The sequence below is a fragment of the Pipra filicauda genome, unplaced genomic scaffold, assembly GCF_003945595.2.
Source record: "Pipra filicauda isolate LSUMZ 115617 unplaced genomic scaffold, ASM394559v2 scaffold284_size963001_pilon, whole genome shotgun sequence".
Classification (NCBI taxonomy): Eukaryota; Metazoa; Chordata; class Aves; order Passeriformes; family Pipridae; genus Pipra; species Pipra filicauda.
The window spans coordinates 461,543-481,556 of NW_024104403.1; the positions used below are offsets into that span (position 1 = coordinate 461,543).

General features: G+C 39.0%; 1 protein-coding gene across 9 annotated transcripts in view; it reads right to left on the bottom strand.

Moving 5' to 3' along the window:
* LOC113989701 (dystrophin) overlaps positions 1-20,014 on the bottom strand; it is a 553,659-nt gene that overhangs the window by 82,068 nt on the left and 451,577 nt on the right. For 4 of the 9 annotated variants that reach the window (XM_027724609.2, XM_027724603.2, XM_027724595.2 and 1 more), the window contains exon 1: positions 1,452-1,541. The exons of the other annotated variants lie outside the window; for them this stretch is intronic. In XM_027724609.2, the coding sequence (XP_027580410.1) occupies positions 1,452-1,471 (20 nt within the window). In that variant the 5' untranslated portion in view covers positions 1,472-1,541. Of the gene's footprint in view, positions 1-1,451; positions 1,542-20,014 lie in introns of those variants that run through there. 9 annotated transcript variants of the gene reach the window in all.

A 20,014-nucleotide genomic window follows, 5' to 3' on the forward strand; every position in this document is an offset into this window, starting at 1 on the left:
TAATTCCTTTGATAAAACAAGTTACTGCTATGGAAAGTATTAGCAATGTAAAAAGGTGGCACTCCTTTGTGCTTTACAAAGGACTACTGTTTTCATCTGTAAATCTAGAGACTACTGATCTGTGCAGAGATTATTTCTGTTTAAGCCAAGGATCAGCGTCTCTTCAGCAGGAATTTGACTTTAGCCTGTTTTATTGGCTTTTGTGAGATTTATCAGACTGCTGAAGGCAGGCACCAATACATATTAAAGTTTCTTGCCGATACTGGAAATGAATAGCAGGAGAAGGGCAAATATCAGCTGTCAAGTACTGAATAGTAACTCTTTTTTTCTCCCTTGCTGTTAAACATTTATTTTGTCCGCTCTGTCGGGGTAAAGATTTGCGCTCAGTGGCTTGGGCTGCGTGAGCCTTGCCCCCCCGGCTTGTCACTCTCCACTGATCTATTTGCTTTCCAAAGCCTATCCTCTCTGCTCCTGCCAAAGCAATTTCACTGCAGGGTCTTGTCAAATCCAGGCTCAGACAAGCGACGGCCTTGAACAATTCCTTAGTGCTAAAAAGGTCAAAGATCCCAGATATAACCAGGTTTCCCGTTTCCTCAGTTATGTACACACACACCTGCAAAAACCACCTCTCTGCCCAACTTCAGTCCAAGGCGCAGGCTGGAGACACCGGTGGTGTCCTGGGCTGCAAGATGCTTTACAGCAGCTATTAAAAGGCAATATAAGGTGCCATGCAGCAACAATAAATACAGCACTTGCAGTGCAACAGCCCAGAGGGAATCCCCTCCCAACCTCTTCTGCCTATTAACTTGAAACATTACTTCTAAGCATGAAATTACACGGGGGAGGGGGGGGGGGGAAGGAAAAAAAAAGGAAAAGAAGAAGAACAAGCCATGCACCCCCAAGCACGTTTGTTTTCAAGAATTTCGCTGGAGTTCACGCCCGACCCGAGATGCCCCATAGGCGATGTGCCAGGCAGGTAACGCTGTGCAGCACCGCGCTACCCCCAAAAAAACGCGGGCATCCCACACAGCTGTGATTCCCTGGCTCGGCTTTCCGCCCCCCGAGCCCTCACCGGCACAAGTACGGGCACAGGTACAGCCACCGGCACAGGTACAGCCACCGGCACAGGTAGGGGCACAGGCAGGGGCACAGCCACGCGTGCGTGCCGGCTCACACCGCCATCTCCTACGTGTGCCAACGGGGCGCATCCAGCGCCCAACTACGGCCCCGGGAGCGGCGAAAAGCGCCGAACCGAACGCGCCTTCCAAGTTCCCCGAAGAAACCCGGCGGCAAGTTGAGATTTTTCGGTGTAAGAGATGACACGCTCCGCCGCCGGTGCCGAGGGCGGCCGGACACGCCGCCTGCACCGCCGCGGAGCGCGGGGTGGCCCCGGGGCTCGGCGGAGCCGCCCCCGCCGCACCTGCCGCCCCGCGACCCCGCATCGCCCTTACCCCTGGAGCTGCTCCCTCATGGCGGCGGCTGCGGAGACAGAAACAGCGCGTCCGCCCAGCCCCGCCGCTCAGCGCCACTGCGGCCGCCCTGCCGGCAGGGAGGGACGGCGGGAGGGAGAGAGGGAGGGAGGGATGGAGGGAGACAGGGAAGGAGGGAGGGGACGGGGCTGCCCCGCCCCGCTCCGCTCCCGCCCGGCGGCGCTGCCGGCGCCGCACCCCCTCACCCGCCCCAGCATCCCGGCTGCGGGGCGTCTGAGGGCACCTCGCCCCTTGCCGGCTTCCTCGGGGCTGTGCAGCTCTTCTGTAGGCGGGAGGAAACCCTCGGGGCTTCCTTTGACTTCTTTTTGTTTGTTTGTTTTTTTGTTGTGCGTCCTTTGCCCTGCCCCGGGCCGGCCAGAGAGATGGGTGTGCTGAGAGGCGGCAAATCGGTTCACTTTCAGAGGGCCTGGGAAGAAAACTTAGCTAAAATATGCACCGAATCTGGAACGGATTTGAAATGGGCCTTAACCTGCCCTTTTTTTTTTGCCCCTTTTTTTTTTCTTTTTGCTTTGCAGCTGTTAATTTCGGCGCTTAAAATGCCGAGTGGTTTATTTGTGAGTGAAATCAGGTAATTTAATTTCTGAGGGCTTGCCTTGGCCCTGCAGGGAAGGGTGGGCATCTCCTCCTGGTCAGCCAGAGCAGAAGAAATAGTTCTGTTCACGCCGAGTTACTGTTGTGATGTTTCTTTGCATTAATATGTAATCATCATCATGGCTAGGCTTCGCGAACGAAGATTAATATGTAATATGCATTACACAAAGGAAAGCCAACAATCTCCTCTCAGTGTCACAGGCACTTCAAATCAGTGTGGCCAGTCTCCATTCATGCATATTGTACATCTATGTCCTTTATTCATTAAAATGCAAAAAGAACTGAGTCCTTCACATAATCAAGTAGTTTTTCAAGCCTTAGAGATTGTGCTTTCTTGGTAAAGCCATCCAAAAAATAAAAAGTATCTTTCAAATCAGAATCATAGAATGGTTTTAGTTGGAAGTGACCTTGAAGATCGTCTTGTTCCATCTCCCCTGCCATGGGCAGGGACATCTTCCACTAGACCAGGTTGCTCAAAGCTCTGTCTAGCCTGGAATGCTTCCAGGGATGGGGCATCTACAACTTCCCTGGGCAACCTGTGCCAGTGCCACACTACCCTCACAGTAAAGAATTTCTTCTTAATATGTAATCTAAATTTATCCTCCACCTTTCAAATGTACAAAAAGTCCTCCCTGTTTTTACACTGGGAAGATGCAGGCCTAGAAGCTTAGAAAATTCATCCCACCCATAGTTTCTATACCACAGGAATATCCCATAGATTGCTTTCCTATTACATACATGTCAGTAGGCACTGAACTTGGAAGGTTTTAGCCTAAGTACCAGGATATTCAGGGCTCCCCTTAAGGCTCCAGGTCGCTGGGTTATCTGAATTTAAGAAAAGTTCAAAAAGCAGTTCAAGGAGAGCCCACGTGTTTTTTTTCCAGAAGCATTAAAAGTGTGAGATGCTCAAGGTTCAACCTCTCAGGCCCTCAAATGCAAATATAAAAATTAATGGAATTGAATACTAAATTCTCATAGTTTCCAGACGACTTAGTTTATTTTAAAAGGTCTAACTCATAGTTTTCAGTTACCTTGGACCTACAGCACTACCACAATGTGAAAAGAAAACAGAGGATTAATTTTTGTGTAAACATTAATCACTATGTTAAAACTCATTACCTTGCGAATTTTCCGTTTAATTCAGTGGATCTGGTATTAGATCTATTGCTCCGTCAAGTATCTTAATTTTGAGGTGAATAAACTGGCTGAAGGCTGTCAATTATGTTACATCAGCAATCTCACATTTTCCCATCTTTAGCCAAGTTTTAAGAAGTGAGGAATCTTTAAGTCTTGGTTTGCCTCTCACTTGGGAGGAACCTCAGGGCTCACAACAAGGAGAGAGCAGCTGCCCATGTCATACAAAGGGACAGGGGCAGCCAGAGGCCCCCCGTTTCACAGCAAAACTGGTTTGTTTTCCCTCAGAAGTATCTAGCACTGATACCCCCCCCTCCCCGATATACATTCCTTCAATTTTTACTGTTTCTGGAGTTTCCTGGTCTGCCTTAACAGAAGCTTGATGCTGCTATTATCACGCTGGTCTTCTTTCCCATACAATAGTGCCAAGTAATAAGAATTTAAAAACCAGTCTGAATTTCTCATACTTTGCATAATCTTCTTTCTCCTTGAGTTACAAATAAAGCATTGTATTCAATTAGACTCACAGCAGGTGAAAACCCCAATTAGTGAATCCATTTTCTTGGCTTTTTTTCCCTACCTTACACCCACACACCACTTTTTTTTTTTTTTTTTAAACAATAAAGGGGAACTCTGAGTCATTCCTCAATTGAAAAGCAAATTAACCCTTTGATCTCCCAAATCAAACTATTAGTCGCTCAGGAACATCCAGGGGAAAACACAAATGTTGAAGGATTAACGGATTAAGGCCTATTGACTTTATAAATTGATTTTTATAAAAAAATCTATTTCATGTAGTTCTGACTGTTGTCTCCAAATTCACAAAAGCTTTTAGGTGTTTTGATTGACCTGAAAATTATATTTTTTCTGTATAATGTACACACGTAGTACCACTCTTGCTTCAAATTACTTTTAAACTACCAATAATTTCATACAAAAATATATTCTGTTTGCAGTGTAAGTGGTTACTGTCTTTGGCATTTGCAACTGAAGCCAATCCTTATGCCATACTTAATTTTAAACCATTTATTTGATAAAAGATAGTGATCTTCCTGTAGAAAATAAAACAGGATTACAGACTAAGCTCAATTTTAATTGCCTGTGGTGCTTTTCTTATGCAGGGGCTATTAAGTCAACTTGTGCACCTACACAGAGACCTTAATCAGAAGAACTGTGTTTATTTCTTTTAAACCATTGGTTTGTCCTGGACTGTCTCTAGTTGAGGTATCTATGTCTGCAACATTTAATAACACCAGGTGCTTAAAGGGAAATCACAGCTGCCTAAAAAGTGGGGGATAATACTTAGAAGTGGTCTTATTACCCCAAAACTCTTCCAGAAAAAAGAGAAATAGATTAATTGGATTTGCAGGCAGCCTGACTGCACTGCTTGCTGTCCAAATGGTCACTGGAATCTTTGTACTTAAGAAACCTGATCTTTCAATGTTTTTGATCTTTTCAATATTTTCTTCTCAGAATGTTGTCCCTTTTCTATGTGGAAAGAGCCAAAGACATATGCACATTAAAAAAAAAATAAAATAATGTGAACATAAAATAATTGATTCCTAAACATTAATGTTCAAGTATAAATCTAAGTTTTATGTACAAGATTAGCATCATTACTCCAAGTTACAGACAGATATGGAGACCCAAACACAGAAATGGGTAAGGACTTGCCTAAAAGTGGGGCAGACATTAAGGGTACAAGTTTGCTTTTAAGTTTAGCATTTTGTGAGTTAGAAAACTAGAGAGACGTTCCTTTAGTTTTAGTGTCATGGAAAGTGAAGATACAACACTTTCCTATTAACTAAGTCTTGCTTCCAAAGCTCTGTGAAATGTGCATCTCTCCTTGTAAGTGTGGCTGTACCATTTCTCATTATCTGGGCAGTGGATTAGCTTGCCTTGCGTATAAGAAGATGTTGTGGTGCCCTGTGTCAGGCTGGCTAATCCGTTACGCTGTTTACATCTATTTTGTTTTTCTTGGTATAAATAAATAAATACTAAAAAACACTTGGGATGGCACAATGACACTTTCCTGGATCATCTCTCTTAAATATACTCCAAGGGCTGACACCTCCAGGATGTTTTGGGTATTTCTTGATAGCTCTCTCAGAAGAGCCAAGAAGAGAATACTGGCTTGGATGCAGCAGGTTTGTTTTGTTTTGGGGAGTTTTTTGCCTGTTTGCACATTACCACTGGAAATAAATTAAAATACTGCAAATGTAATGAAGGAAATAGTTTTGACATCCTCCATTCATTTTCCCCAACACTGTACTATATATTAAAGTAAAACATTCACAGCTCAGTATACTTATAATCAGTTATTTACACCATGGGATGTTGGGGAAGGAGCATTCCACTCCCTGTTCAGATGGAAACCTAACCTGTGTCACTTAGGAAGGGTGATGAGCTGGTGCTTCTTCTTACCCAGGGCTCATTGTCTGCAGGTAACTGGCAAGTGAAGCTCACAAGACTTTGCCTGACATGTTTTGCTGAGATGTTCTTGGAACAGACAGAGAAGGAAGATGATTTTTTTTTTTTTTAATAAAACTAATTCTGCAGTAAATATCACAGAGCTTACAGCAATGTAATGCCCAGTCTGGAAAGTATTGGTACATGGCACATGTGACAGGAGTACATCTGTTCCTGCTGAATGCTCAGTGGCAAAAACTCTGCATTCCTTTGGGCTGTACTTGCTTTTACTTCAGTAAAGACACCTGATTAAAAGTGAAATCTTAGTCACCCTACAAGATGGGTATCACGGAGCCTCAGGAGCAGCCTGTGTGTGCCTTATGTTGCACTGCTTTGCCTGCTGTTGCTAAAAGGTGAATGAGAGGGTGCCTGTCATTTTGAATATATTAGACATATGTATGAATTTCATCTGGCTGAAATCTTCGAAAGGCTAATTTGGAGAGCCAACATTTATTTTTTAAGCTGATAGTGACAATTTAAACACCTTGCAGTAGCAGAGTGTTCAGTTTCTACTGCCATGTATCTGACCTTGAAAAGAGGAGTTGAGTGGGACTGAGATTAATTAAGATTACATGCATGGGGTGGATGTGGTGGGTAGCACATCCCAGTTCCACCACCACTATGAGCTCTTCAGGTGAGCACCTGAAAATATCGAAATCTCTTTTCTCCCTTCCATGAGAAACCACAACAAATAAAGGAAATTAAGAAAGAAGTAACCCTTAGTCTTCTGAGATGGAGATGAACTGCAGTGTGAATAGTCTCAAGAATGGGAGATCAAGAAGCAAAGTGTTGACATAATGCTAGAAAACTAAAAGTAGTAAAACTCCCACTGAAGGCTTTTGGAAAACTAACAGGGAAAAAGAGAAAATTATATATATATATAAAAAAATAAGACTTGAAATTCTACCAGCCAAAAACTTAGGTCAAGCATAACTGCTTTCTGATCTTTACGATACACAAAAAAGACTTGAAAAATAATAATTATACCATAGTAAATTCTTGGTTTGAGGAGTCTGTAGTGGCAAAATGAATGGTTATCGTATCAGGGAGTAAGACTGAGAAAAAATGCAGAGTAATAAGGACAAATTAAACAAAGCAGCAAAAGCAAACTCCGTTTCTTTCTTTTCTTTGCATGCCCAGTTGGAAATAAATGATTGTTTTGCCTCCTGGGGGGATTAAAATAAGCAGGATTTGATAAACTCTCTCACTCATCGACTCTCTTTTCACCTCAAAATCTTTTTTTCCATGCATAAAATTATGTGTTGCAAACACAAAAGCTGGCTTCCGAAATCATTAACTTCTCCACTGTTTCCTATCAGTGCACAGATCTCAATAGCAAGAAACTCTGTCTCTTGCAGTCCTACTTCACTCAGGCCCAGAAAACCTGATGCTAGCTACTAGTCACCATCCATTCCTGGTCCCTAACAAGCAGCCACCTCTTCCAAAGGCTTCCACAGGCATCAAAGGAGAAGCATGCCTTCTCTTTTTTTGCTAATTTACTTTTTGGTTGCATTCCATAATATATGCAGTTTTGAGACTATTAAATCTATGTTTTGTGACTAATGTAATACAAACAATTTTTTTTTCTTTCATTGAGGAAACTTTTTCAAAATGTCTTGATGCAAATATTACCTAGGAGAGAAAATACTCATTGGGGAAAAAAAAGCCACTGAGATCGTGCTAGGAGATGACATCCTGGGATATTCCAATGGTAAGGCTGCACCTATGTAGTAAACGAAGAGAACAATGAAATCTCTTCCATTTTATGACAGCTATATGCAAACTCCCAGTCAGGCCACTAGCTAGGCAGACTTCAAACCTTTGAAGTAATATATTCATTTTTTGCTGTCTATATTCTGCCTGCATTTCAGCAATGGGTGCTTTGCTGTGTTCTCACAGGAAGTTGTAGTTTTTGTTGATTTGAAATATAGGTTGAACCTGTCATACATATCATGCTGTTTCCTCAATGATTATAATATACTATACATAACATTATAATATGTAATTCAAACACAAGAGGCCCTGCCTACTTTTACATACACACTAGGCTTTTTCATTATCTTCCCAAAGATGTCGAGGCCCTTGACCTCGGTAAGTATCATTTTGAGGTCGTATTCCTAACCTTTTCCCTGGACTGGACCATGCAGAGCCCTGATGTGGGAAAGGGATGGTTCTCCCTTCCTGGTAAATCATTGGTAAACACATTGATATAGATTCCAAACTGGAGAGTCTTTAGCTTCCCCCCTGGTGTAACATGAGCAAAGCTTAGTCTTTCTGCATGGCAAGATTGCTTTGCCCTCTCTTCCTAAATGACTTATGTGGGGATCCAGGAAGCAGAGCACTGCAACTGGGGGTAGAATCTTCCCAGAGAAGTTAATGGCAGGAGGGAGCAGCTACACCTAACTGGCCTCACCAGTAATTCTGTCCAGGCTAACTCCTTCATCTGATCCAGGTGACATTTCTCATCATTTATTTGCATAGAAATGCAGCTTCAGGTTTAGGGTTGTGCAACTACTCCCAATCTGAGGTCATCAAGAAAAGAATTCTGGAAAAGTTTCTCATCTGCCATTTCTGAAATCAAAACTTTTTATTTCATTTCTAAACAGTATCCTATGAAAAAATGTGCTTAACTTTGGCTAGAAAATGAGACAGTTGTTCATATAGCTCTGGCAGTGCCCTTTAATGGCAAGTGGCAATAGTCTCATCTTGTCCATGCCAAAGAGCGAAAACTAGTGTTTATATATAGAGTCATTTGAAACAAATACAGGCATACAGATGCCTACATTAACTAGTGCTTCCAGAGACACATGAATCAGTATCAGCAACCATGGTACCATGTCCTAGGGCACAGATACCATTTTATCCTAATTGAATCTAAATGTATGTTAGCACTTAAATACTTCAGTAAAGAGGGATACAAAGGAATTTTGAGGTAAGATAAAAATTATTTCTTAACTAAGTGGATTTCATTCATGCAAAGGATTTCATTCAAATCTCCTGTGGCAAGTTCAAGCATTTACACTTTGGCACATGATCCACATAATTCCAGACAGCTTCTGCACCTTCCATTTACTGAACCTTAATACGGTTTTTCCTACAAAGTAGTCCTTCCAGCTGTTAGATTTAGGTATCTTTGTGTAGCTCCTACTGTCTTGGGCAGAGTAGCTGGCAGTTAATTCAGGGAAGAATCCTGTGGGTGCTACCTGATAGAAAAAAAGTGCTGCTAAACTATATTGCACAGTTTAAACTTCATGCTTGTCTAAGTCTAATAATGGGAATGTATTTAGTAGAACTCAATGTCTAGGTACACTTTCAGTATTTCATATGTTAGAATTGAGCCAAACGACTCATGGTACATCTGAACAAGGCTTCAAATAGCTTGCAATTCTACTGGCATACCTTCATTCAGTTTTCTGATCTCAGTTATTAAACAGAAAATGGAATCTCTTAGTGAAAGAATAAACCTGCAAAATTAGGATTCGCTTCCTCGCAACACATCCAAATTCACTGTGGAAAAATTTGCAATGAAAATCAGAGATGCCTTGTCTGCCCAAGCCAAAGAGCCTTGACATTTATGATCAAAGGTACACAGATGACTTTCAGGACCTGCCATACTCCATTACTAAATCAAGAACAATGGTGAATGTGTTTAGCTCAAAATCAGCCAAAATAATTTTTTTCTTTCTATACTGAGCATTTTTCCACATTGAACTAAACGAACATTTTCCATATTTGTATTTTGAACTATTTGCTGCTTCTTTAGGAAATTACTTTTAAAGGTGTGAACTAAATCCTGAACAACCCATACAGCCCTAAAATACTAAGGATTTAAACATTGGTTATGGTCCATATTGACATTCTTAGACTCCTGCTGCTACATCTGACTCCCTTGAACACATTATCAGAAATGTCAAGCTGCAAATTCTACCATATCAAAATCTTCAGCTTTTTCTAAAATAGTCCAAACTTTAAAGAGAAAATTCTTATTGCTAGAAGTTACCCATCTTTATCATCTCCCTCACTGCATGACATGGAATGCTAGATTATTTGAAAAATTCAAAATAACTAATTCCATATTATTAGTCCTAAGAAACATCACACAGTTCTTTTCACTTTCCTTTCAGGAAAAAAAGAAAGAAGGTTTTAAATTCAACCAAGATTTCTCTATATCTACATGGTACACTACAAATGCAGAGCATGCACAGCAACCAAGCCATTTGTTTATTTAATAGTGTCCGGAACTTGGTATTTTATACTGGCATAAATTTAATAGACATAGATAACATAGATAACACACACTGTGTGGAAGATGATTTTCTGACTGTCATTAAAGTTAGAAAGAAGGATCATCTAAACTCACATCTCCTGTCTCAGAAAGCATTACAAGTGTTCGAGCATTAATCCTTAATCCCAAAATAAAACCAGTCTGTCATATAAAGAAAAAATAAAGTGTTGTTTTAAATTATCATTCTTCTCTTCAGGTAAATAATTTTCCTCCAATTACTATCAACAGCTCTGGTTTGTGGTTGCCAACTTTAGAATCAAATGTCATTTTGCAAATAATTATCACCCCTTCAGGTAATGTCTTTATACTAATATGCATCAGGTAAGAGAAAATAATAATAAAAAAGAACTTCAACCGTATCTTTTAAATAAAAACAAGGTTAAAATACATGATTTCTAAATACTTTTGTACTTTAGCAATAAAACTTATTTTTGCTTATGGACATTAGAAATTTTATCAGTATTCAGAAATTAATCTCTTTTCATTTCTGAATACTAATTGAAACTGTTATTTTTCCACAGTTTTGTTGTTGCAGTTGCTCTTCATTCTCATTCTTAAAATTCTAGTATTATAATTTCTCAAATTATTATCCTTCCACCCATGTCCCAGACAATTTATTCTGTTTTTAGGGTAGCTAACAGAGCAAATAATTTACTAAGGATAAAAATAATTTTGCAAAGATTTGCAGAAGCTGACAGACTAAGAATTCTGCCAAATAGAACCTAAGCAGAGAGTAGACGATAAGACCCCATTTAATCCACTGTTTTTATTCAAAACAGTGTATTTAATACTGAACTAAAACCTTTGGAGAGTTTTATTTTTAGCAGCTTTCCATCTTGAGCATTCATTTGGATTTACTCTAAGAATTACAATTTAGGAAACAAAGCAAAGAAACTTATTTCTTGTTTGTTACTAAGATATCATCATTAGAAGTCTTCCATTCCCCAAACAAATAAAGATATTTTTTTCCTTTATGCCATATTATTATAAACTTTCTGATAGTTTTCATTGTAAACATTATACTTCACTGAGCTTTAAAATTTAAAAAAATTAAAATTTTAAAGGGGATTTTATGCAATGAAAATGATCATTTGGTGGTGACAATACACTATGTTGGATCAGAGATGACAAAAGTGACTGTTTTATTTCCATGTCAACATTGTACATGAAACTTGCTCACAATTTGGAGAAAACGAGGCCAGTGTGATTACATCTATGCTGCCATTTAATTAAATGATTTAATTTATGAAATAGCCAAGAGAGAGCAACTCTTCAAATGTGACAATATTTTAGTTATTTGAACTTTCTAGTGACATGTTACCGTGGCACTGCTATGTGTGTCTGCCCTGAGAATAATAGTTGTTTCTTGGCCCAAATTTCACACAGTGACCCTTGTTCTTATCGCTGAGAGGTGAATGGTTCTACAGCACACTGGTCATGGTACTCCTCTACTCGCTACTTAGTGCTCCTGTGGACTCAAGGCATATATATGTGCTTTGATTTAAAATATATATATAAATATATATTATTTCAAATTATTCGACCTAATGTGGGAGTTTGATGCAGCTGAACTGCTGAAACAGCCATGGTACCTTTTTGAAACTAGTTGGGCCTGTCCCTGCAGAATAAATCCATCACAATAAATGGCTAAAACATCTCCTTACTAGCCAGGAGAGTTCTAGATCAACTCAAATTCCTGTGATTTTAATGCCATGCAATATAGTCACAAGTTCTGTGCTGTGCTAGATCCTCAAGCTTTTGTGATGAACTTACCAAAGAAATCAGTTGGTAATCAAACTAATTATTTTTAAGCATTTTTTCTGTCCAGAAAACAACTAATTTGACAAAAACAATCACTACCAAGGAAGAATAGCCATAAATGCTGAATGCTCTACATGTAATTTCCAAAGTTTGCAGCAGACAAATTTTCTATGAAAACCAACTATTATTTTGTAAACTGGCACAGAATTAATGAACTGAGGAAGCACTTCCAATGCATACCAGCATTTCTTTCTTAGCGTTTCATTATATACAAAGCAATGGTTTAGGCAGCAATTTCTACAAGAAAGTGGTAAAAGGCAGGACATAGAAGAATACTCATTCCTCCTTGGACTCCTCTGCACATACACTTCTGCATCTTGCCAAGTTTGTAAGCTGCAAAAGCACAGTGTGTAATGACAATGCTCTAACCCTTTTAGTGCATTGCATTCTACAAACTGAGCTGAATTTTACTTCCAAACAAAATTTTGGCTGCATTCCTTAGTGAGTACATGCTGTTCTCACATTGACAGGCTATTCCTTTCTCTCACTTAAAACAATTTGATGGATTTTAAATTTTTTTCACTTGTTCCTAGATGGGCACAGTTTATATAAATCAGTTCCAGCCAACAACTCCAACATCAAAAGAGACAGTTCTTATTTTCTTACTTAGGTCATTGTGCTGAAATTATATTTTCTCTACTTTGTTTTTCATATAATTTGGAATTATGAGGATAATTTAAAATACCCTTTAGAGCACAATTTAATTGTCTGTTGTAAAGCTTTCCTTTTTCTAACTCAACATTTAATAAAGTGCTAAGTTTGACATTACATAGTTTGGTGAGAAATTTAGCACTGGATTTCAGTGAGTAAAAAGAATCCTAATCATAAGCAATGCAACACTATCCTATGATTTTATATTCTTATATGTTATGTAAATATAATTGTCTTAATACTGCCTTTTTAATAGAAATGGTTTGCTCAGAACCTCCCTATCTTGAAACAATCACACTGGCCACAAGTAAGTATAGGGAATTTGAATGGTAGTATGAGTACTAAAATGTTAAGAAAACTACAACATCAACCTTAGATTGTTATATACATGTAACAGCAGAATTGAGAATGCTATTATCAAGGAGCCTTTCAAGTTTATTTCATTGGTAAAAAAGAAAAAAAGTCTTGCTCTAATCTTTACTAGAGCATAAAGGCATAATGCAGCTTTATAGTGAGGAGTACGTGTAAAAAACAAGGCAAAGTTTAGGCCTAACTGCATTTTCTGTCAGCCAATATCTTAACCTAAAAGGACCATCTGGTCAGCCTCTTATATGGTGTAGAGTTAAAAGAAAAAAAACTAGAATGGTTACATCTTCTGTAGGCATTGGAACAGGACAAAGGTGGATAGGGAAGTGGTGGATGTATAGTATAATAACTTCCAGCTGCTGTATCATCTGTCTACTGGTAGGTATGCTGAAATAAATAAATGATCAAAAAAAATCTAATAAAAAAAATATCAACAAAGTCAGGATGAGTTTTTGTAAATAAGAACTTGCAACACAAGTGATATGAAAGCAGCAAGATGCTTAAAATGCAGAATCTTATTTATTATACATCAGGTAGATCAAAGCTTCTCAGTGATAACAAGACACTGATTGGGGGTTGCCACCTGTTTGGTCTCACTTGCAATGGAAGTCTGTGAGGTGAATTTGTGTTAAAGGTTGTCGGTACAGATTACACTTATGAATGGCTTACATTGAAAAAAACCCACAAATTATTCTTATTTTGCTGAAGAGGTTTACTCATTATTCACCAGCACATATGCTACTTTCTTAGTTATAACAAAAAAGGATATTCTGTATAATTCAGGAATGTTTCTGAAACAAACAAACAAAAAAATGCAGGCAAATGCTCTTACTTGAGGCACATCACTTTAAGATAGTGGTAAAAAGACCTGAGTAGTATAAAATTAGAATATATTTGAGCTGTGGTTTTGGAGAGTGCTGAGCCTTGCAGCAGGCTGAGCTCAGAGAAGAAAGATTGTGGCAAGCAATCTAAAGTCTAGACAATGAGGCAGGAGGCAGTTTTCTAGGTTTTTTTTTTGGTTGGTTGTCTCTTTTGTCTAACCTCTTCACAAAGAACAGAACAGCTGTGATTTAAGGAAAATGCATGGCTATAAATTTCTAACAGTTATTAGGAGGATCTAATAAAGAGTGGATTGAGGAAAGCTGAAAATCTGCAAGATGTAACAAGGCAAGGCAAAGCAGTGACAACCTTTGTCATTGTCCTTGAAATTCGCTGCAGAACTGGCTAAACAGATGAGCATAACTTCAGTCTGGAGATGTCAGAGCACCACTGGGCTCTCAGAACTGTAAATGACTATTTGTAGGAGATAAACTTAATGCATATTGGCAAGAAAATGGAAGAGTGAGTAAGAGTCAGAAAGATCTCTTTAAAGTAGGTGGAAACTTAATTTCAATTTATAAAACTGGGGAAAAAAGTTGCAAAGTACTTTAAAAACCACGGGTACCAAAATAAGAATTGTTTGGGAGGTCTCTGGGTGTTACAAATACATGTCACTGACCAAAACCAGTGTCAGGACTGACACAGGAGAAAGGAGCCCCGTCAGCTGACTCAATTCAAACCAGAGAGGATCATTGCAAGACCGCACAACGTGGGTGCAGGCAAGTTTGATAAAGGATTCACACTGACAGAGCCTTTTCCACTCCTTATTTCTAGAATAGTGAGCAAATGCCCCAGAGCAAAGCAGCGCTGAGGGTTTTGCGCTTGATTTTCTCAAGAGAAAGCCGTACAGATACAGATTTGTGTTTTGCCAGTGGCAAATGTTTATTTCACAATATTTTGGGCACTGATGTGAAAAAACATGATACATGAGAGGAACTGCTGAGAGCCAGATTCTGATCCCTTTTACACTACTAAAAATAAGAAGAAGCTTTGCTGAAAAAATCAATGAACATATCTCTCAATCCATGCAAGCTGCTTTAAACACAGAACTTAAATTTGATTTGCAAACTTCTGGCACTTAGTCTGACTGGAACCTAAACTGCTCCCACCATAACCTCGGAGTCCTCTGTAGGTTCTTCTGCTCACTTCAAGATTGTTAGAGTGTGATGAAATATTTATTCCTCACTAAAAGTGAAAACAGGAGAAGAAATAATAGCATATGAAAGCAAGCTTTAACATGTCATGACCATAATAGTAAGGTTTTGCTTTTGTGCCATAGCACAATTAAAATAGTGAAAAACCAGACGAATGAAGATATGTAGGAGAAAATATTTGTCAAACATGAAGATACAGAATGCTGTCGGCTGTTCTAATTGTTTGCTAATATTACAAAAGTATTAAAAGCATAAGCACTTCCATTAACAGGCAGTAATTAATAAAAACTAACAAGGCGATTTCACCTATGTCCCGAAAGATAATCTCATGATGGTTTATATCAAAATAGCTCATTTCAGTTTCAGAAGTTCAAACCAGTATTTGGAAATGGTGGTGAGCTCATCAGTAAGGGATCTTTTGGAATCAGTTTTTTAACCTCTAATTTTCAGGTGATACTTAAAGTAATTGGAAGTACCAGAGATAAAATATGCTTTTCGGCAACTGGGTCCTAGTGGCTAAAAAGCTCTCACTGGCAGAAATCTGGAAGAAATTTCTTTCTAAACACTGAAGTAAAATTTCAAGATGCCTCTATTCCCAATTACTTGCACTAAAACTTTATAGATGAGAAATAAAAATGTGGTTTTGGTTTAGTAGTTCTAACTCTTGGTTTTTATTTTTTATTCCTGTAATCATTGACATTTCCAGCTACAAAATACAGTCTGTTACACTCAGGAAAACAGCTGCAAGGCACTTATTTTCACTCTCTAGGGCGTCTACAGGTTTAAGCTGGGTATGATTTTAAAGAAGAATAATATATTAGAAAGTTGAGAATATTTCATTTGCTTACTTCTGCTTCTAAGTTTACTCTTTAGAAGGGAAATCTGCAACTAGCACGGCAGATCTGAAATCTGTATTCATAGAGGTGCATCTCCTTCTGTATTTCTAGACCAAATTCAGAAACATCTTTAATGAAGAACAGCTTCAGTAGCTTTTTCAAGGACATGCCTAAGTAGAAGGTATACATACATATATTTGGGGAAACACAGCATTTACCCATTTTGGATAAATAAGAAACCAGCAATTTCCTCTCATTTGCCACACCACTGCTCAAGGATCTGTCTGTGACTGAATGGAGTCTGGAATGGAAAATAATAATCTGTCACTGATCCTTCCTCTCTGCCTATCATTATTCCAATAAACAAGGCTATAAACCCTTGCAATTTAGGTAAATCTTTCTAATGATGTTATAGTTTAATTATTGTGAAGAGCTAATAATCTAAAAAGATCTCCAAAGCTGATTCTAAAAAAGATAAGTTACTTAATTGATGATTATAAGATTCAGCGTTGCAAGAAACTAGTATTGAACTTAAGAAGCTTGCTTAGATAGAATGCTAGGCACAAAATCTTTTAGTTAAATGAAGATTGCATTCTGGATTCAGTGAAAATATTCAGTTTTTATGATGCTACACTTCACTGAATTTATCTGTGAAGATCAAATGGTAAAATTCTGCAAAATATTACAGTTCAGTAAGTATACTCACTGCAGTAGGGTATGGAAGTCTAAAAGAGAGAAAAGGAACTGCTTTAGCATGGTGAATCTCCCAGAAAGCATCTGACAAGCCACAAAAAAAGGAAAAAAGTGTAGTGAATCAGCATAGGGGGAAAATGAACTTGGGCTAGCAAAAAGGTGCTTCTGTAAAAGAAAGAAAATAAGTGGTTGAATACATAAACCTATGTGTAGATGTTTTTAGAACCTCAGTTACTGCAATCCCCTTCTGTGTTAAAACCATCCAAGAGCTAAACACCAAATGTCAACCCACAGGGATAGTTTTTAGTTAACCTGAGAGCACTTTTCCTCAGGTATATAAGTATTCACCATTTTTAAGGGTTTTCCAATTCTGCAGGTCTCACTAGCTGAAAAATTAATCAGTACTACAATGGTGAGTACGAGCAAGGTAATCTCTGTATGAAAATGTACCCCATTTATTCAAATACAGGAATATCTTTCCTGAAGTGGATAATACCCCCAGCTTTTCCAATGCATTAAAGCGTGTTTACTCGTTAAGGACTCTTCTCTGCAAAATTATGCAAAATGAAGTATTTTAAAAAGATGAAGAGGAAAGAAGGAACCTTCATGTGCCAAATTAAAACCCAGAGACGTAATGCTAGAGAACATTTAGTTACTTCTGGTCTGTGCTCCTTAATGAAAGCCAGGATACTGCAAAGTAAAACAGTAGTCCTACTGACCTCACCCTGTTCATCATCTACTTCCCTCAATGTCTTCCCTCTTGCTTTTTTTTTCTTAACCCCTTTCTGCCTGCACACAAAATATTTGGTTTTAGAGGACAACTATTGAGTCTCCTGTATCCATGGCATGCTTTTCTTTGAACGAGGCCTATGTGAGCAGGATGCCTCAGGGTGCATTTAGGAGGTGCAACACTAAACTGTTTCTCAAACTGCAAAATATTGCTGCAACGTGCTTCCAGACAACTAAGTCCTCTTTAAGCTTTGAGAAAAAACAGTAGCCAGCACCACCTCTTCCAATAAAGGATACTGGAGTACGCTCATAATCTACCTTGGTTTCCCTCATGGATGAGGAGCATCCATTATTTTTTTGCCCTTAATTCTAAAATGTGCAAGATGAGATGGTATTTGAATATTGTTTCACTAGAGGTGATGTATGCACTTACATTTAAATTCCTGAGAGGGAAAAAAACTGATATATAAATAGCATCATGTAACCAACAAATCCAGTGACCACACTCCACTTGTGGGGGGACTGACCGTGTTTCTCTGTGCACACATCTTTTGCAGAGTCTCAGCAGAATCCATTACTTGGTACAGATCCTTGAGGAGAAGTGACAGACTTTATATGAAACTGTACCATTGAGCAGCAGGCTGGCAATGAATAAATGTCACTCAGAAGGTTAGACATGCACAGCTGTAGAGATTGTGAAATTCAACCTCTGCCCTGAAAAATAAATACCTCAAAAAAATTGGGAAATTCTAGAACAGCGACATCCAAATGAATATCATAATTTTACTTGAAATATATGAGTTTGAGCCTTTTCTATTTATGAATGACAAGTGAAGAAAAATCTTTTTTTTGGAAACAAAAGCACAACAAAACATTTGCTGTTGCCCTGAATACTAATGATGGAAGACTGTTGCTATGGTGATGCTAATTTTAACGCTCTTGCCTGTGGACTTCATATGAACTGCCCGTTTTAACTTTTGCAAATGTCATTTACAAAATGAAAACCCATTAATGACTGGCGAGGGCACAATGTTCCACTTTAATTAGAATAATAAGGAATGCTGATGCACAAAGTACAGGTTTGTGAATTGCTACAAAGCCCACACTGTCAAAATTAATTACCTCTGATAGGGACTTTGTTCTAATTTTTTTTTTCGAAAGGAAGCTTTAGAATAATACAACTGTAGCTTGACTCAAAGTTGAAAGCAGGCTCTTCTTTTAATACCAAGGTGGAATAAAGAAGTTTCTGACAGTAATAGAAAAGGTACAGCAGAGCTTAGAACTGTGACTGAGCCATGCTGAAGGAGCACTGATTCCAGGAACAGGGAAATGCAAGTGCCAATGCTGCCAGTAAAAGTAAAATATTTTTCAGAGAAACACCTGCTCAGAAAAGCAGTTAGGATTTAGAAAACAGAGTTTGTGTTTTCGAAGAATTTGAAAGTACAAATTGAGGACAATAAATTGAGTGGGTGCTGGGATATGGTTCTGGTTTAAGTTGGTGGGGTATTGCTGTGACTGGTTAATTGGCAAGTGCTGAGGCAAGTAGATAATGTTTAAAAAAATTTGCATAGATAGTAGTGGTAATATCTTTTGTAATGCACCAAGCCCTTGCAAATCATGAGCATACATCTTTCATGAGAAAGGAAAAACCTTGCAACTACCATTTCTAATTTTGGAGAAACGTCTGAGCATATAAAGTAGGTGCTATGTTGCTAATGGCATTTCAGTAGTACTGACTGCAGTGAGGAAAGAATACTGCAGTGAAAAGCATCACAGGCAGCTGCTGAGAGTACATTATATGGACTAATTGTTATTATTAAATATCTCCATTGTAGCACCACTTAGAGAATCTAATTTAGAGTTGAGATCCATTGTGTCACATGCTTCATTAACAGAAAGGAAACTTGCCTTCTCTTGTGAAGAGCTGAGCTGGTGTAAGAACTTGATTTATCTTTATGCTACGTCACTGGTTCAGTGTGAGATTGCTGGAAATGGGGACTAGCGTGAGGATGAATAGCTGCTAAAACATTTCCCTAAATTCTCATTCATGATAGACTATGGTTTAATGATTGGTCAAACTTTCTTCCAGCAGCACCAGCAGGAACTCCACTCTCAGTCTATTGGTATGCTTTGATAATGGCCAGTCTTCGTGAGTGAAGATTTTTGGGAAAGGTCATTAACCCTTCCAGCCTGCGCAGTGGATTTTTTAGGTGAGACACAGCGTGCGCTGAACTGAGCCCACCCTTTAGTCCGGAGGTTCATCTGCCGGGGCCGAGCAAAGCTTGGACAGTGGCAGTGAGGTCCCCAGGATGTAGGTTTGTTTAGAGTGACCTTCTCTTAGGTGGATTGCCTACCAAGGCTGATGAGCTCCACCTGCCCAGGGGGCCGGGAATCGAACCCGGGTCGCAGAGGTGAGAGTCAGGCACTCTAACCACTAGACCACAAGTATGCTTTAGTGCTGTTTTAAAACAGCCTGGCCAATTTTGCCCTTGAATTGTTGGCTATTGTGCAAGCCTCTGTACTTGCATGCAGCTCTGCACTCAGGACGGCTGGAATTTCACGGTATTGTACAAAATTGTGCAAAAAATACAGATTTGACTGAGAATGGTTGTGTTTACTGAGTCTGCTTTTAAGTGTAAGTTTTTCTGCCAGTGATTCACCTCAGAACTCATTTTCCCCTTGCTGTTTGTTATGTGCAGAAGTAACTAGATGACCAGTGAACATCATTCTAATCAAAGACCTTCTTCAGTGAGCACCTGCTCTTCATATAGGGGTGTTCAGAGAAGGGCTTTATGTTGAAAATGTGACTATAATTTTTACAGAGAACACCAATATGCTCATGTGCTACTGCTGAATGCAGCTGTACCTGGTGTGGTGAACAGCCTTGAGGCAGCTTGTTGCTTTCAAGAGTCAGTG